Genomic DNA, 19,445 nt, shown 5'->3' with positions numbered 1-19,445 from the left:
ACCACAATTGGTTATCTGATACCAAATGGTCAGCCCTGGAAACATGCATGCTTATATGTATGTATATACATATGTGTATGGAGAGAGAGAGCAATGAAGGGTGTATGGGAGGGTTTGGAGAGAGCAAAGGGGGAAATGATGTAAACTGCATTATAATCTCAAAAATAAAAGAATTAAAAATAAATAAAAGTTAAAAAGCACTAATAGAGGGGTTCTGGTGTATATTAGACTACTAATAACAATTCTTTAAAAAGTGTATTTTTAGTGCAACTGTATGTTCTCAATAGTCCATTATCAGTTGTAATCCACCTCAAAACTTGGTGACATAAAACATGTGGATGTCCCATCATACTGTTCTTGTGGATAATATACTCAAATGTCCTGGGGACTGCTTCCTGTTCAAGAGACATCAACTTTAGAAAGACTTTTAAACTCCAGTATGGAAGCTCAAAAGGAAACATATTGAGCACCCAGCTTAGCTTCTCTGGTCTCTTAGGAAAGTGGCCTTCACTGCTACATGCTCATCATTCAGTGCTTCTATCAGCATCATCACAGTAGGACCAATAATTCTAGGATTACTATATAAGTCTAAATGGGAAAGACCAATAAAAGAGGCACTGAATTGAGCCTGGTGCAATTAAATGATGCTAGTGTACTTCTATGATGCTATAGTAATCAAGCAAGAATTCTCTGTCATGGTCAGGATGGGTGAACATTGGAGATTGGGATCAAAGCCCTAGCTAGTAGTAAAGTAGGCATTTTCCTACAGAGATGTCTGAGCTTACTTGACTTAGACACCTGAGGTATTGGTATTGGTATTGGTAGAATTCATAATCACACCCTGTCATACCCTCACAAACCTTGACTGCAACAGAAATGACCAGTCCTCTCTGTGCATCATACCTGTGTACTTAGGATGGTTGACCTGGATTGTAACTTCTAAGGACTTATTTTGAAGTTTTTTTTTTTTTTTTGAGTCACCTGGGAGACACACCTCTAGGAGTATGGGGAGGGGTCTCTAGAAAGGTTTACTGGGGAGTGAAGACAGACGATGAATGTGGTCATTAGGTTAGGTCCTTGTTCAGATGAAAGGGAGAAAACAAGGGAGGTCCCACCATTCATCTTTTCCTGGTTCCTCACTCCTGTTGCAATAGGACTAACTTCTTCAAGCTCCTGCTGCCACAGCCAGAGCTGTCCATACCACCTCCATGATGGACTATGAGCCCAAATCAGCCTTTCCTTTCTTCAACCTGTGCAGTGTGTAGACCTTCTGTCTCCCTAGCTGCCTGGTTTCCCCACCATGAAAGCACTTTTAAGAGTGGAAAGTATGTGCCGCTCATCCATCTTTGCGCCCCAAAGTCGAGCACTTACTTCCCGTCCAATAAGTGTTTTCCACCATAAGCTCCCGTGCCGCACCAATCTTCTTAACCATCTCTCTCACATGTTCAAAAACGGTCAAGAGACTCTTATTGCTCATTACATTATAAGTCTACATACTACCTGATTTGTAAAGAACTGCGTAAAATGTGACAGACTTACGCTGTTTAAATTCTTTGAGAACTGGTTGCTTTACTTCACTGATTTCTCTCGGACAGACACAGGACTTGGTTTGAGGCAACACAAGAGAGAGGCTTGGATGCTCAGAGTTAAATTCTAACTTACCATTTGTACTACACACACACACACACACACACACACACACACACACACACACACACACACACACACTGTCTTTTTGTTTTTAAAGGACAGAAAGTTTTCCCTTAGATAGCTTTTTCTAATTCACACAAATGACCAAAGTCTTCAGTTTTATGGGCAACAGCATTTTCAGAGAATGCCTTTGCACCATGGCAGATCATGTCCAAAGATGGTGAGAGCAATCTCTCCTGTGACACTCATCCTTTACTATAAAGTATTGCTGTTTGTCTCATAAACTGGTGGTCAGCTTCTGTCCTCTGAATCTGAGCTGGGTTTGTGGCCTGCCTGGGCCTCAGAACATTGTGGACGTGCCAAGTGCAGAGTTCTGTGTACTGCCCTTAAAACTGCCTTCAGCTTTTGCTTTCAATCTCTTGTAACTCTAAGGCACCACCTAAAGAAGTTTGGTTTTCCTGCTAGAGAGATCAGAGTTTCTAGAACCTCAACAGTTGAAAGAGAGAAGTCTTGGTGTTCTAGTCAGCCCGGCAGTGACACCAGCTGTGTATAAGGTCACGCCATCTTGCATTCCTCAACCCAAACTGCAAACTCAAACAGACAAGGCAAAGGTGACTGCACCAGTTGAGCCAAAGAGTTGTGAGCCAGTGACGTTGTTACTATAAGCCGCTGAATCTTAGGCTGGTTTGTTACAGAGCCAGAGGCTGTGGATACATCATTTGTGTTATTTAAGATTAACTTAGAACTGGCAGTACGGCTCACCCCTATAATCCTGGCACTAGGAAGCCTAAGTCAGACGGGTTGCTTTGAGTTTTAGATCAGCCTGGGCTACAGAGTGAAACCCATCTCAACCGAACAAACAATCCACATACCAGCCTTCTTGTTTACAAGGAGCCCTGAGCTCTCCTACCTCACACCCACCCCTCTAATTCATCTAGCTGATTACACAATATCCAACAATGCAATGCAAAACTTGTGTGAATCAATGCAAAATCAGAGTGAAGTGGTTATAACGTGAAATTGCAAATCTTTCAAAATAGGAAATCATGAAATTGATGAAGGTAATGTCGGAGGAGCCCTTGAGTTGTGGACAGTTCCTACGACAGAGGAGAACCTGCAACTGTAATAGTTAACACTCGGGAGAAGAAATCCAGATGAATGACAGCATACTAAGATCTTCAGAGGAACGATTTGAATGTCACAATTTAAGAGAGAGGCCCTTGGAAAAATGATGAAGCGCTCCAATATTTTTGAAATAATGACACTCTATGATTTGCCCACAAAAGTCAAATGTAAAAGGACATGGTATCATGATACCATATAATTTTGCTAGAAAATTTAGCTTTTGAAAATCAACACCAGATTCATTTTTTTTGTTTAAATATTTAACACATCTTTGTCCAACTTAAATGTACTAAATGTAAGGGTTTTTTTTTTTAAAGAAATTTTCTTAATTTTTTAAAAGGCAAAATTCCAATCAAATCTTTTTCTGGCATTTTGAAATCTCTGTTCCCAAAGGCTTCCCTTTAAGTGGGCTGGGGGAACTACCAACTATCTGAGGAAACTGGGGGCCTCTATAATGTTTTTAATACATCTTTCTCATGAGCAGGTGCTCATTGAGGGCATCCTCCTGGCACATGCTCTGTGAATACTCCCTGCATACGGCATGCAGCCAAGGATAAGGGAACCAATGAACATGCCACCGTAAGAACTATTATTTCATTGGTTTACATGGAGATATTGCCATTAAGAAAGGCACCGTCCCATGATCCGTCCCTGACCCAGTATGAGCTGACATTTGTTCTTGAAATCCTTCATGCAGCCCTGTCACAAACTTCCTTCCAAAAGCACTTGCACAGTCTAGATTCATTTAAGACCAACTCAAGCATGTAAAGTCGTCTGAGGAAGAAAGTCCCACATCCCAAAGGCCCGGCTAAGGAGGGCCACATGTGAGAACAGGTGTGCCGCTTCACCGAGCAGGAATCTGGAAATGTCAAGCGTTAGAACCACTCCAACTCAACCTGGCCCGCCCGCCGTCACACTTCTGGGCTGTGTCAATAAACGCCTCCTCGCAAGGATGGGAATTGAGAAATTCTCGGCTTGAATTCAGAATTAGTGGAGACAGATCAGCACTTTCTCTTTTTAAAGAGACTACTTGGGGAGAGGGGTTTCTCTTTCCATCTTTTAAAAAGTTAAAAAAAAAAAGTATCTGTGATTCTAAGAAAGCATTCATTCAAAAGGTTTCCATCCCTTATGTAACAGTTCACAGCGTGCAACGCCTAACATCCCTGAAGTCTAAGCTCTTTCATGTTGGATTGCGTCCTCTCTTGCAAGAGTAGGTCGCACCAGGCACCAGGCTGTTTCCCTTGTCATTATCAGAGTAAATTCCATTCCTTTGCAAACGAGAAACGGAACACCACAAACTTGGCCGCTCAGATCCCTTCAACTCTACCCCTCCCAGAAGGGCACTCTGTGTTCTGCAACCAGTCAGCTCTGGGGCAAGAGCAAACAATACTTTCGGTTACAATAACTTGTATCCAGGAAAAAAAAAAAAAAAAAAACAGGCGGTCTGTAACATAGCAGCCCCAGGAAAGTTTACCAGCCTTAGCCAATCAGAGCCTGGGGAACTCAGCCAAGTTAACATGTTTCTCTCCGCCTCTAAATGAACTCATGATTGAAATATGGCATTGAACTTGTTTTAAAAAGGGAAGGGGTGTAGGAAAGAAAAGGCCAACGCAGTAAAGAGCTCGGGCTTGTGGGGAACGTGGTTAGGAAGTGTGTGCTTGTCGCTGAACCCGGAGTGGGTCCTGTAACCTTCGCCTCCCACTGGGCGGAGTAGGGCCTTTAAGAGCAGCTGGAATGCAGTTCCCCTGATCAGCATAGCCAGTTATTCCCTGTCTGAACCTCTGCTAGCCCTAGAGAACAGAGCTCGGTTCAGACCAACGGGCCTCCTGCGCTGTTCACCACAGCCCATTTCTTGCCTGAGCAAGAAACTTCCAACAGCGGGGAAGCAGGTCCCCATCTGTCCAGCCATGGGAGAGGACGCCGCACAAGCAGAGAAGTTTCAGCACCCAAATGCTGACATGCTCCAGGAGAAGCCATCCAGCCCCAGCCCAATGCCTTCCTCCACACCGAGCCCCAGCCTGAACCTGGGGTCCACCGACGAGGCCATCCGGGACAACTCGCAGGTGAATGCGGTCACCGTACACACACTCCTGGATAAGCTAGTCAACATGCTGGACACCGTGCAGGAGAACCAGCACAACATGGAGCAGCGACAGATCAACCTGGAGGGCTCGGTGAAGGGCATCCAGAACGACCTCACCAAGCTCTCCAAGTACCAGGCCTCCACCAGCAACACGGTGAACAAGCTGCTGGAGAAATCCCGCAAGGTCAGCGCTCACACGCGCGCCGTCCGGGAGCGCCTGGAGAAGCAGTGTGTACAGGTGAAGAGGCTGGAGAACAACCACGCCCAGCTCCTCCGACGCAACCACTTCAAAGTGCTCATCTTCCAGGTTAGTGTCCCCAGGGGACCCCTCCCCATACGAGATCTCAGTCCTCCAAGCTTTCACGGCCGCCTTCCCATCTGTCTGGCCAGTCAAGCATCGCACACACAAAGCATTGTCCCCCAGCTGCCTGCTACAGGCAACTGTGGAATTGTGCCCACAGGGGCTGGCATCTCCCCGTCCTTCGGGCAACGCCTGTGGGGCTGGCAGGCTGGGCACATTTGTCAGGGAACACCTAGATGCACTCGGTAAAGGGTGGGAGGCTGAGCAGGTGCACGTACCCACTGTAGACAAATTCATTTGTCTGTTTTCATCAGGAATTTGGGCTGTGGCTGCAGCTGTTAGCTGGACAGAGCAAATTAATTCCGTGGCTGTTTATTAACTCTTAGTGGAAGTGAAGTAACGATAGGAAGGATTTGTTTTCTTTTGTTCTAACCAAGACTGCACACACATGACCTTTAAACTATCCCTTTTCCCAAAGGATCCTGGTGTTTTGGAAACTAACAAAACAGAAAGTTGAACTAGCCTTGTTCTTCAAGACATCTTTTGTCAAAACAGTCTCCAGTTTCTTTCTAGCAAATGATGCCATAAAAGTGTGAAGCAAAGTGTAACTCTCTACAAACACACTAGATATGCCCCTCGTTGCTCAGAAGGACATAAACCCTAAAGTGAAATGAAAGAAGTGTTATCAGTGGTGGTCACAAAGACCAGCCTTCAATATCTTCTCCTTCAAATGGCTGGCTTAGCATGAAAAGGCTACTTAATTTTTTTTAATGCATCAATGATGCAATTAATGTAGCAAAGGCTATTTGGGGACAGGAAGATTGCGTGGGGCTGTTGTTCGGCCAAGTGGTGGGCATCTGTGAATCCAAGGGCTGCCCTGCCTAATGCTGGAAGCCCTTCCATGGGTGGCACTGAGCCAACCCAGACCCCAGGAAGCATTGCCATCCTGCCTTGGGGCTGTCTCCTTGTGACCATGTGAATAGGAGAAAATTTCAAAGCCATGGAGGGGAGAGGCCATAACCAACAGATTGTGAAAGCATACAGGGAGAGCCTTTATCTCCCAAGAGACATTTAGAAACTGGGATCTAAACCGAAGGAGCCTTCTCTTTCCTAATGAATCTGCTCTGCCAAGTCAGAGCTCAAGCCTGCCTATCACCATAGAAGGGAAGGCTGGTCTGGATGCCTTGCGTCCCTCCCCAAATTACACTTGAGTGTTGGGAGGTTCAGGCCACTGAGGCTCCTGTACCTCACAGGCTTTCCCAGTCAGGAAACTTCAGGCTTTTAATGCAGATGCAATAGCTTTTCAGGACGCAGCTGAACTGGAAAGAGATGTGGTCAGCCATCTGAGATTCTACCTTTATTAGCCTAAGAGATCCTAGAAGCCTTAACTCTCAAGACATTCCTAAAATAATGATTTCAAAAAAAAAGGAGCATGTGCAGGCCTGTCAAAAGAAACTTCCTTCCCTTCAGTATGAATCAGGGATAGTACCTCTCGTCGTTCATTAAGGAGGGGAGGAAAGTATTTCTCTAGTAAAGGAAAAGGATTTTAAGGATTCATTTTTGTTTTGATATGAATATTCTACCCGTATGAGAAGGAGGGATGGAGAGATGAACGATTACACATTCAAGAGTACTGTAGCTCTGACGATGGGGGACTTAAAGGCATGTGCTGTTGATGAGAACCCCACAAAAATCACCTGTTTTATTGTGGTGGATGGACAGGTGTGGCTCTGCACCTGAAATGGTGAGAATTCTTCACACAGTGAGGAAAGGTTGAAACAGGAGCACTCAAGACCAAAACGGAAGCTAAGGGAATCTGAAGGAAAGTGTGCAGACTGTTCAGGGCCCGTGAACAAGCACCCCAACACATATGTAAAGAGTGCTTCAGAAGGTAGGGGACTTCAGGCAAGTGACTAGACCTTCCTCTCCCCTAACTAAAGGGGATTGGAATCCCAGTTCTGAAGGCACAAGATGGTCGGTTGGAAAACCGAATGTAACTGTGGTTGTCTTCAGTGTTTTGTCTTTCTGAAAGCAGAGGTTTTAATAAGGTACCAATTATGCTAATGGGTGAAACAATAGATTTTATTAAAGCGGAGTCCAGGATAGTGGGTGGGAAGATAAAATGTCACACAGACACTGGCCCACCTCCTACTTTGATCATTTGCCGACTATATTGATTGTGGACACATTTGCTAGCTATAAACCTCTGTTTCCCCCTGTCAGCACAGAAGATATTAGTAAGAACAAGAAATGGTTGAGCTCCCTAATAAACCCAGCACACACTGCTAAACACTACTCTCTCTACTCTTGCCTATCCCCAAGTTACAGACGACGAGCTGAGTTTGTCTGAAGTTGTTTAGCCCCCAGGTGAGGAATAAAGGAAATAACATATTTAAAATGACTCCTACAGACTGGCATGGTGTACGTGCTCACTGAGTACAATCTATTTGCTGTGTGGGCCTGAAACGCAGTGCTGAGACAGGAAGCTCCACTTCCACTCGGTTAGAAATATGGTTCTTGAGCCAAAACTGACCCCACCCTTCTGAGGACCTTGAAATGGCTTTGCTTATCCCTTTCTAGTTGAGACTCACTAGTGTGCACATGTGCACACACCTGCTATATGCCTACCATCATTTCAGAATCAGTGCTGTATCATAACCCATGAAAGCAAAGGACTCTACCCAAAATACCTACTCTAAATAGACCTTCCTAATACGGTGTTGCAAAGGAACTATCTCAGACCTGCAGAGAATGTGGATCTCAAATATGATACTGGTACCGCTCTGTGCCTTGAAAAATTTTGTCACCTTCAGCACACTTGAAGCCTATGATGCGATTCTCATGACTAAACTATTACTTTTCTGGTTTAGGACAAAAAGTATTTGAAAATAAGAGGAGTGTTTAAAAAGAAAATCTGCCCCTTGACTTGGGCATATTTGGGAACTGTAATGTTCATCTGTGTTTGTGAAGAGAGATCTATGTAGATCTGAGAAGATCTACAGTTTGTGAGATGCTGTCACATTGTCCCAAAACTACCTCTGAGTGTGTGTGTCTGCTTGCATATGTGTTTGTGAGTGTGTGTATCTGCATCGTGTGACTTATACATGAATATATCTGTGTTTCAGAGTGTGTGGGTGTGTGTGAGTGTGTGAGTGTGTATCTGCTTGTATATATGTGTTTGTGTGTATGTGTGTATCTGTGTGTGAGTATATGTGAGTATATCTGTGTTTAAGAAAGAGAAAGAGAGAGAGAGAGACAGAGACAGAGACAGAGAGAGAGAGAAGGATAATTTGTAAGATACTTAAACATTTGACCTTTTAATTCCTGTCTTTCTTTTAAATCTACTTAAAACATGCCATTTATTTATTGAAGTTTTGCTGTGCTGCACATCACTATTGTAGTTAATAAGCATCCAGTTCCTCAGTGAATACTTCCAGTTACAGCCATCAGGATCTGAAAACCGGAGAAACAATTGCCCCCTTGAACACTGAGAGAAATTTGGAAATCCCAGTTGAATTCAGAAAATTTTCTTTTTAATTTTTCTGCAAAAGTTTAATGTAATATTTGAATTCAAAATAATGAGACATAAACCAGCATAAATAAAATAAGACTTACAGGCATTGATGACCAAAATATTAATGCTAAGGAAATACTAAGCTTACCCTTTTCCCTGGAAGCATGCCTATCTTTTCATAACAGCAGAAGTTGTAGAGCTGAGAGGAAATGTTCTCCGCTGGTTGAAGAGGCTTCAGGAACTGCACAGTAACTCACCCTGAGGGTGAGGTGACTCTTACATCCTCAGAAGGTTCTAGTAATGGTTATTTGAAAAAGCAGCCTGGGAATAATTTCAAAATCAGGGAACAAAGTGAGAGTGCACTTGGACAGCTTGCACTTTCACCCACATGGAGTTGTGAAATTGGATTTAAAAAGGCAGAGAAAAGCCGGGCGGTGGTGGCGCACGCCTTTAATCCCAGCACTCGGGAGGCAGAGCCAGGTGGATCTCTGTGAGTTCGAGGCCAGCCTGGGCTACCAAGCGAGTCCCAGGAAAGGCACAAAGCTACACAGAGAAACCCTGTCTCGAAAAACGAAAAAAAAAAAAAAAAGGCAGAGAAAGGGTACAATATTTGCAGCAGATACATTCTGAAAAACTGAGTCTGTAAATGTACTTGAGACATTCATCATGTGGTTCCTCCAATGATATCAGAATTTTAGGAGTATACTAATAATAAAATCTCCCTATGATTTTTTAAATTAATTAGTTTAAAAGAGGACTTTATCCAAAATCATTGCTCTAAAAGCTGTTCAATTAGTATGGACTAGAAAGAAATGGGAATATGGGTAATCAAAGATGCCTTTATATGAAAACACTCCCATGTTTGTATCACAGGTCAATGTTCCTTTAACAGAATATTGGTTTGGCCATGTTACCTTTCCAGTGCCCTTTTAGTTTATGAGATAAAAAAGTATTATTTCTTATTGTTATTATTTACACTTAGTAAATGTCAACATTGCCTCAGGCACTGGAAGTAAATAACTGATTATAGTTAGTATTTCTTTGGGGGAAAATTACATTCATATAAATAGATAGATACATAGATAGACAGATACATATATACAGACACATACATACGTGTGTGTGTGTGTGTGTGTGTGTGTGTGTGTGTGTGCACACGCACTAGCCTCTGTGTCAGAGGCAGCCCCCTCTAGGCTTCCCACTTTTGAAATGCTCTTCAATGGGGTTCAGGTCCTGTACTTTTTGTTCCTGTGTGGAATTAAATACATTCAGTGTGAATGGGTTTACCATGATACTGTTCCTGTGAATGGTTACTTCTTTTTGTGGCATGTAGATTAAAAATCACATAATCAAATATGTTTGATCTGGAAACCCCTTAATAACCATTTAGCTTAACATTATTTTCTATGAAAGAAACTTAGGGTCTGAGAAACAAAATGAGTGCCAAAGTCTCATTTCACTGATCAGGGAAATGATAGAATTGTGAAACAGGTAAATATAAAAACCATAATCTCACTGTGATAAAGTTCATGTTTATGAGTTTTACTCGATCAGCTTTTAAATAATTCAGTGTTGGTTTTTGTTTTGTTTTTATGTTTTTTATGAGCAACAAAGAATACCTAACCAATGTGATTTTTTAAAAAAAAATTGAACCCTTGATAACACTGAAAATAATGAGACTTTTAAATCCCCCAGAATGTGAAAGACTGCCCAGGGATTATAACTAATGCATTTTATTCCTATGACTTGCTGATTCCACCGGCAGCCGCCCTGGGGGTGCAGTTCTAATCAATGGCTTTATCCACTTGGCAATCTATACCTCAGAAACACAAATTGGAGAAAACCATCAATGTGTAAAGGAGACCTATAAATCAGAATGTCAGGTGTATGTAGTTTCATTTTATTAACTAGTATTTGGAGATTATTGGATAAAGTATTCCATGGACACAAAGTTATGTTCTTCACATCCCGGTGGGATGCCACCCTGTCCCTGTTATTTTTATCTAACAACAGGAATGAGAAAGGAATAGCAGGAGAGTGAACAGCTGGCCTCTCTCTCCTTTCTTATACTTTTGGTTGTGAGCCTAGCCTTTAACGGCTGAGCCATCTCTCCAGCCTTCTCTCCTTTCTAGGGGGTTTAAAGGACTGAAAGTTGATTTCCTTTCCTAACACTGGTCACGGAGTCTTTTGTTCTTAAGTTTGCATGCCTATATATGTGCAGAGAAGATGTGTATCATCAGCTGCAAACCAAGAAGTGTCCAGCAGACTGGAGGTTGCTCTGCATGGATATTTACATGCACCACGGAGACTGTTAGTTCATGAGAATCAATGAAACTCAAGGAGGAAATGCTGCTCCTCAAGAGTTCATTCCATGCCTTTCTCCCATATGTTACAAGCATATCCATCATATATGTTTGAAGTGTACTATTTAGTGTTCCCTTCCTTTGAAAACCTCCTAGGGGTCCTTTTTAAAGGTCAGAACCAGGAACACCTGCATCCGTGGAGGCTGAGGACCTTTTTGAAAACAAAGGACAAATAACCACCTGCTCCTAGGGGGCTTCTCCTAGGTAGAGCTGCCCAAGGAAATAATCCGCGGGGATTCTCCATGCCATTTCAGGGAGTTATCCCAGGTAGACAAACCAGTAGCTAGCTTCAGTCAGCAGCAGCAGAACTGGGGTGTATACTCAGGCCTCACTCTTAGAACAGCTGTCAGTCTGGGAATCTGTAAGAGAAAGCAGGTCACAAACATCACAACTGAAGGGTGAGCACAGAAGTGCCACCTCACTGATAGACCTAGTGTGTTTCACAGAGGTGTGCAAAAGGACCACACACTAGACCACGGGTACTGATGAGAGATCCTAGTCACACTCAATTCCCTAGTCACACTGGAGCAGCCGAACACCACGCTTTGCAGGCTTTGTGCAAGGTGGCGACTTTGAAGGAACGGAACTGGTGTTTTTCGGATTCTAAACAAGCATTTTGGAAAAAGAAAGAGATCTATGTGCTTAGGAATTTACAAACTTCTGTGTGAAAGGAAAAGGGTTGCCTTCCAAGAAGATGCCAAAAGAACCCACCAAATACAGAACCCTGTCCAGTAGACAGAACATAAAATACTGCCTGGGTAATTGAAGCGACGTCTGAGACACAGCAGCTGGCCAAGAAGACGTTGCTCAGTAGTTTCCAGTCGCATAAAGACACATCCGACTCACTCTGGATTATCTCTGCTCCTGCTGAGTTAATTCCATAATTGGCATCAAAGAGCTCACATGTAAATTTTCCTGTAAATTTTCACATTTCACAAAAGAGTTCAGCTGGGTTTCCACCTTCCCTCAGCACACCTGCCCCACCCCCACGTCAGACTATCTATCATAGATATTCCAATTCACCTTCTAATATGCTCTCCTCAAAGCTATCCTTGAAAGATTCACAATAAGAGGGACAAAAGAGACATAAGACTCAACCGTAGCTCTGCTTTGGTAATAATAAAATTTTCATTTAAGGAAAACTGAAATTTATTTTAATTCTACCTTTTGTTAAAATTGAAGAACAGAAAGTTATCCCATCTGCAACTTTTGATTGCCCTGAGAGATTATGGTATAGACAACGCACCTTAAGGCTTAGTTTTTGCAGTTTCCTGCCTGGATTCCTTTTTTCCTCACTAAGGACTTTTAATAACATTTCACTGAGCTCTTGGTTTTTATCCTTCCCTGCAAGCAACAACTGCCGAACCTCCTCAACCCTCTTAATCAAACCCCAGGAGAAATTCTGCTTCAGGACTGAACATCAGAGCCCCAACTACTTCTGCAATATTCATCCATCCGCTGGAAACAAAACCCTTCTTTCAGCGGGAGATGGCAGCTTCCCTCAGGCCTTGGCTTCTCTAGTTTCCACAGTGCCACCAGCAGTCAGCAAACTTCCCTCTAGACACAGAACTGGGCAGGCCTGTTCTCTCCCAGCCCTCCAGCCTTCCCCACACAGAGCCTGCTACACTTCAGGCACCTTCACGACCTTCTTAGGAAGCCATCTTACCCAAGGTGCTCATCTAGTAAGCAGTTGCTAAACTTTACATGTAGAGAGGAGTCAGTGGTGAAGAAAAGATGGAAATCCTTCTAGGAAGCGCGAGCCTGTGAGTCACAGCCCGGCATGCTGTTCTCTTCAAAAGTCCACGTCCAAAAGGACACCTGGGAACTAGCCACTGCCAATAGCTCGTCGGTTATGGGCTGAAGCCTGGGTAATCGTCTACACCATCTATGCTGAAATTTGGGGTAGGCTTGTCTTGTGCCGGTCTTGTGCAGGTCTTGAGCAGGTAGCCCCAACTGCTATGGGTTCATGCGTGAGATACTTGTGTCACATACTGCTGTGGATATCGCTCTGTACAAATAAAATGCTGATTGGCCAGTAGCCAGGCAGGAAGTATAGGCGGGACAAGCAGAGAAGAGAATTCTGGGAAGTGGAAGGCTGAGGCAGGGAGACGCTGCCAGCCGCCTCCATGAAAAGCAAGATGTAAGGTACCGGTAAGCCATGAGCCACATGGCAACTTATAGATTAATAGAAATGGGTTAATTTAAGATAGAAGAACAGTTAGCAAGAAGCCTGCCATGGCCATAGAGTTTATAAATAATATAAGCATCTGTGTGTTTATTTGGTTGGGTCTGAGCCACTGTGGGACTGGCAGGTGAGAGAGATTTGTCCTGACCATGGACCAGACAGGACCAGGAAAACTCTAGCTACAACGTACAGAAGATAGACGTTCACACCACTTCTCCCTCTCCTCTGGTCCTTACATCCTTTCCATCCCCCTGCCTCAGTGTTCCCTGAGCCTCCATGACAGGAAGAGGGTTGAGAGAGATACCCATTTAGGGACAAGCACTCAGCCCCTTATCCTCAGCGCCGTGACCAGTTGTCTGTCTTTCTATCGACGGCTGCCCACTGCACAGGAAAACGTCTCCGACCAAGGCCCAGAACGGCCCTGGTCTATGATTACAAGCCTCAGTATTAAAAAGCTACGTTGACATCGTAACCATTTAGCAAAATAACAATAGCAGAATATATCCTAGGGACCATGACCTGCCAGCCATGAACTTCGACCAGGGTTACAGTGCCAGACATAAAATCCCTTCCTATGCCTCAGTCCAACCAATCAGAAAGCAGTTAGTTACCACTATTGTGCAGTGGCCATGCCTTGTCCGGCAGGTTGGTGTTGTAGGATGCAGGGTCTAGGACTGATGTGTTTTCTCTCTCACAGCAGCCTTTGTAACACCTCCCTTCACTGTGAAAGGTAGTCATCGGGGAAGACAAACAGAATTTAAATCCACAGACTGCAGTTAGTTTTCCAACCTCCAAGTGTGCTGGACTGGCTGGGATGCAATCAGGTCACCTGGAGACTCTGGGTGCCGCATAGGTGGAGAGGAGCCTGGATCCGCGCCCTGCTTACATTCTCACAGAACCCCCAGTGGCCCTGAGAGTGCATTTTGAAAGCTGCTAATCTAGGTCAAATCCTCTGATTCATATTTGGAAGGAAGAGGAACCCAAGGAGATTAAGCTGTTTGCTGAAGCTCCACAGCCATTTAGCGGTGCCGCGAAGACACTCAGGCCTCCTGCCACAATTCCCCATCTTGTGCTGCCGTTTTCTGTGAAGGCACGAGAGCGCCATGATAATGGATTCTTGTGTAACAGTGAGAACGAGAAAACACTTAAAACTCAAAGGTGCTCCTATACTGTGTGGCCTGAATCTGTCTGTATTCAGATCTCTCAGTCAGCAATTTTGCTCCTTGGGAACGAATTTTCTGTCTCTACCATTCCCTGAGACCCTGTGGGAGGCCGCATTTGCCTGTGTGAGGGGCTGGAGGCAGGATGTGCTGAGGAGCCTGAAGGGGGCAGGTGCCCCAGCTTCCCTCCTCACTCTCAGCTGGAGGTGAGGCCAGAGCTTCATTGCCCGAAGAAGCTACTTCATCCCAGAGGCTTGACGCCGTATCTGGTCACACATTTTGCCTCCTCTCGCTCCCTTACTGATGGCTACAAAACACATCCTGACCCACGTGGCTTTGTAAGCAGGCACTGGGAAGGCTAATCCTCACTTATGTCACTCAATACGTGTGTGTGTGCGCGCGCGCATATGTGTATATGTATGTGTGTATATGTATGTGTGCATATGTATGTGTGTATGAGTGCATGTACATGTCTATGTATGTGTATATATGTATGTGTGTGTATGTATGTGTGTCTGTATGAGTGCATGTGTGTGTATGTATGTGTGCATATGTATGTGTGTGTGTGTGTGTGTGTGTGTGTGTGTGTGTATGAGTGCATTACGTGTGTGTCTGTGAGCGTGTGTGCATGTGTTGGTACTGGTCAATCCGACCACCCCCTCCAATGCCCAGGGGAGGAGGAGGGAACCTAACGAGGCTTCTGCGCTATTTTTCACTTAAGGACTCCTCAGTGTTCTCCTCTGCCTCGGTTTCTGTTTTCCAGCCTGAACTTTGGGGGTGTTTGTAGTGGGACTGTGGCAGCTGTGCCCCTGACCAGAAGGAAGGGAGGAGAGAGGGCCTCTGGGTTCACAGGGCTGTCACTGACTTCGGTTTCTTTATCGAGGCAGCTTCCTGGACTGTGAGTCAGGCCGCTTCCCTCTGCCCGTCCCTGATAGAGCCTTTACCAGCTACCCTGTGGCAGTCCCGCTGGCAGGCCCTGGCCTCACCCGGCCCACGGGGAATGACGGGCCCACACCAGAACGAATGCCTCCTGTTCCAGAAAACGAAGAAGCCACGTTTGCTTCTATCGTTTCCACGGCCCAGAATACACACCCCAATTACCGCAGTTCAGCAGTTACTGTTTGCAAACGATGCCCTTGTCACAAACCCACAACTGCCCTTCTTTTCAGGAAGAAAGTGAGATCCCTGCCAGCGTGTTTGTGAAGGAGCCGGTTCCTGGCCCTGCAGAAGGCAAGGAGGAGCTCGCGGACGAGAACAAGTCCCTGGAGGACACGCTGCACAACGTGGACCTCTCCTCCGAGGACGAGTTGGCCTGCGTTGAGGAAGCCCTGGCAGACAGCGCGGAGGAGAAGGCCGAGGAAAGCAGGGCGGAGAAAATAAAGAGGTCCAGCCTGAGGAAAGTGGATAGCCTCAAGAAAGCCTTCTCTCGCCAGAACATCGAGAAAAAGATGAACAAGCTGGGGACGAAGATCGTATCCGTGGAGAGGAGAGAGAAGATCAAGAAATCGCTGACACCCAACCACCAGAAAGCGTCTTCAGGGAAAAGCTCCCCCTTCAAGGTTTCTCCGCTCTCCTTCGGTAGGAAGAAAGTCCGGGAGGGAGAAAGCTCTGCGGAAAACGAGATCAAGTCGGAAGACCACCGTGAGGAGGGCTCCCTCACAGAGGGTCTTTCGGAAGCATCCCTCCCCGGCGGCCTGGCGGAGGCCAGCGCAGAAGCAGATGCTGAGAAGCCAGCCTTGAAAGGGAGCAGCTCGGGCGGCCTGGGCAGCAACGCCGACCTGACCATCGTGGAAGACGAGGAAGAGGAGCCGGTGGGCCTGCAGCAGGCGCAGCAGGCGCGCTATGAGAGCGGCTACATGATCAGCTCCGAGGAGATGGAAGGATCCGGGGAGAAACAGGTCCAGCCGGCCGTGCTGCACGTGGACCAGACTGCCTGAGTGCGCAGCCAGAGCCCTGGTCCAGCTGCAGAAGCCAGCGCTGGCTCAGGGGCATCGGTCGGCATCCCCGAAACCACCTCTGCACCTGTCCATCTCCGCCTGCTCCCCCCGCCCCGCCGCTGTGACTATCCAGGCCGTCATGACTGGTCGTCCAGTACCCTCAGATATGCATGGGATCAAGGAAGCAAACCGACAGGGATTCCACTTTTAATTGGCTCTTAGGTTCTGTTTCTGCAGAATTTCTCCAAGATTGGAAGAAGAAAGAAACGGAGCCATTAAAAAAAAATCACCAATCTATTTGGCTTAGCCAGAAAAACCAAAGGATATTTAAGAGAGTAGTCACGAAATGTGATTTGTGTTTGGTCATTCTGTCATCTTGCTGAATAGTGTCGCAGTCGTGCAGTGAATTCCTACCGTATTCTATGAATGGTTATTCTTCAAATATGTGATATAGAATACACACTAGTCTGTAAGCTGAGGATATAACTCTGTATTTAAAAACAATATTTACAAAAGATAGAGCAAAATGCTCAGCTGATTATTCTCTTATAGAAACCATTGTTTATTACAAGTGGAGGGGATTGAAAGGCTGTGTATGATGGTCAGGTAAGGGCAGGGGGCGATTAAGCCAGAAAACTAGAGGGAAGCGATTGGAAAATGAGAGAAATGGAAAAGAAAGAATGCTGAAAAGAATGATGACAAAGAAAAAAAAAGATGTGCTTAGAAAGCGAAATATTGACATTTTAAATCTGTTTTGCTCTTTAAATAACAATGCTAAAGAAGCTCATCTATCTTGCAAAAATATGTCTTATCTTCCCAATATTTTCATAGTCTAGTATTAAATAATATAACCAGATATTCTGGTATAAAAGTTGTGGTTCTTCTTGCTAAGTAAATGGCAGTACACACCCTTCTGTGAAGACGTTAAAAAGGATATTGTCCCTTTAACACTGGAATAACATAAGGCTATAATAAGTAACATGTACTGTTTTATGGGAAGACCAGTCACACAATTCTTTAATATTTTTCCATTTTGAAGTGACCTTTCCACTCCAGATATGATATAGGTTTATAAGGTATTCAAACCTGCATGTTTAGGAAGAGAAAATTCCAGTTTTTCTTTTTTTATATACATAATGGTAATGTCATTCCAGGTAATATTTTATTTATACATTAATTTCACAGGATATTGATGTGTTTTAGCTTCTAAAAGCACGCCAGTATTTTATGTCACGTGTATGTTCATTCTGTCTAACACACTAAAAGGTTGCTTTATCTGTTTTTCATTACAAAATGCCAATGTTTTGCTAAACTACAGTGTAAAGATAGGAGACCCAGGGCTTGAATCCTCTCCTCTGAACGTGCAGTACCACAAGTGATCTGACAAGCAGAGGTAACTCCACACAGCAGCCACAGCTGTACTCTAACTTTATGAGAAGGGTTGGGATAAATACAGTGTATTGATGGTGTAACCTATTCAGCTGTGTTCCTGTGTTGCAATAATGTAACCCCAAATACTGAATTGTTGGACTAACAATGCCTGTGTGAAATAAGATTAAATAAACCAAAAATAAAAAGTATATGACAATGTCAGTTTGTTATAAGCAGAAGGAATTGCTTTCAAAATGTTTTCTGAATGGAACGGTCATGTTGATCATTCCAGTCTTATTTCCCCATTAACTCTGTTTTCTTTCTTTCCACCTTGATCTCATTTAGAAATCCAACACTCATTCCTCAAGTTTAACTTTCTTGACACCACCTTGCCAGCTCTAGAGCATCTGAATTTACTGCAGCAGCTTGATTAATTTGATAGTTCCATCTGCATTTGCTAGTACTGCACCAGGTCTTATAACACCTTCAGTAGTCCTGCAACCCTGGGTCAGCTGAGCTGTTCGTACAGTTTGTGGACTCACACACACTCTTGTCCTCTGCAGTATCATAGACGATATAGACTCCTTTACATGGCACCCGAGGCAGGCTTGTTCCACCTTCTGTGGAGTGACTGTCATTTAATGTGGCTGGTGAGTTGGGGGATCCATGGGTCCATGAAACATTTCTACCTCCCGTTGCAAAAAATACTTTATTTATTCCTATACACTAGATGCTTGTCAGTGGAAACTGCATGCAAACATCTTAAGTTTTACTGACAATCACATTTATTCAATGTTCCACAGTTGAAGCTTTAAAATCCCAAGCAATAAAACAGAGAATTAGGCCAGATAATTGTTGGGAAACACAGACCATAGGGATTAGAGCAAGCAGCATCTGCAGCGATGGAACCTGTTTGTTTGGTATGATTGTTGAATTATTTGCATACTGGTGAGGCTGTGAAGTCCCCAAATTAGATGTGTCTTCTTCCCACCCATCCAATAAACCATCCCTAACTTTATGTGCCTGGAGCTCAAGAACTCGATTAGTGTTCCCCAAGTATCGGTTACACATTAATAAGGACTGAGATCTGTATCTTAGAAACGGAATTCAGTAGTAAGATTCCTCTGTTATATGGATCTCAAATCTCACAAAAACGAGCAAAAAAAATGCTATTTTTCTACAAGATTTATTTCTTTTAAATTTATAGATAGTTCGACAGGAATCCTTTCCTCTGACTTAGGAATCCAGTTTTTAGATTAATTACCAGTTCCTTTTATACGTGAAAGTAAAAAACAGAATGATGATAAAAGTTAGTTCTGCACAAATCCACTAATTTTCCACCGAAAACCTCTGTTCTAGCAGTGCCCATCCACAGTGAAGTTTGGCCTTCCAACGACTCTGTCCACTATAGGAAAACTAGAGCTCCTCATAGCCAAGCTGCCAGTGTTAAATAAAGGTTATAATGAAAGTCATTTCCTACATTAAGACACTAATGCCTGAGCCCAGTTAATTCCTGCTCGAAAGTTTGTTTACTGCCCTACAGCCCAAAGCTAAGTGATTTTATATTGGAGATTGGGAGTATGAGGAATGGAGGTGCGGGCAGCAATCATTATTAACAGTTCCATAGCAACCACAAGTCCTTCCCTAAAACCCAGACTCCAGCACTGCCAAGCACGCTGTCGATGAAATTGGCATGGCGACCTTTGTGTGCTGGTTGATCCAGGTGTCCAGATAAAGAATTCTGCAGCCAGCAACT

General features: G+C 44.3%; 2 protein-coding genes across 2 annotated transcripts in view; both read left to right on the top strand.

Moving 5' to 3' along the window:
• Positions 1 to 2,715, top strand: part of Tmeff2 (transmembrane protein with EGF like and two follistatin like domains 2) — a 375,139-nt gene extending 372,424 nt beyond the window's left edge. The window contains exon 10 of the mRNA XM_052749440.1: positions 2,691 to 2,715. Coding sequence (XP_052605400.1) covers positions 2,691 to 2,700 — 10 coding nt within the window. The 3' untranslated portion in view covers positions 2,701 to 2,715. The remainder of the gene's footprint in view (positions 1 to 2,690) is intronic.
• Positions 2,716 to 2,831: 116 nt separating this feature from the next.
• On the top strand, positions 2,832 to 17,898 carry Cavin2 (caveolae associated protein 2). The gene is made up of 2 exons (XM_052749438.1): positions 2,832 to 5,165; positions 15,551 to 17,898. Exons 1-2 carry the CDS (start codon positions 4,683 to 4,685, stop codon positions 16,316 to 16,318), a joined length of 1,251 nt encoding a protein of 416 aa, XP_052605398.1. The 5' UTR covers positions 2,832 to 4,682; the 3' UTR covers positions 16,319 to 17,898.
• The last annotated feature ends 1,547 nt before the right edge of the window (positions 17,899 to 19,445 follow it).

This window comes from Peromyscus californicus, unplaced genomic scaffold (genome assembly GCF_007827085.1).
Source record: "Peromyscus californicus insignis strain IS unplaced genomic scaffold, ASM782708v3 Scaffold_21__1_contigs__length_65335640, whole genome shotgun sequence".
In the NCBI taxonomy this organism is placed as follows: Eukaryota; Metazoa; Chordata; class Mammalia; order Rodentia; family Cricetidae; genus Peromyscus; species Peromyscus californicus.
This window is presented reverse-complemented; position numbering and strand designations above follow the sequence as displayed.

Excerpts from the sequence above, each read along its gene's own strand:
- Cavin2 (XM_052749438.1), top strand. The coding sequence starts at position 4,683 with ATGGGAGAGGACGCCGCACAAGCAGAGAAGTTTCAGCACCCAAATGCT. Across the intron at positions 5,166-15,550 it reads TCAAAGTGCTCATCTTCCAG|GAAGAAAGTGAGATCCCTGC; the intron begins GTTAGTGTCCCC and ends CCTTCTTTTCAG.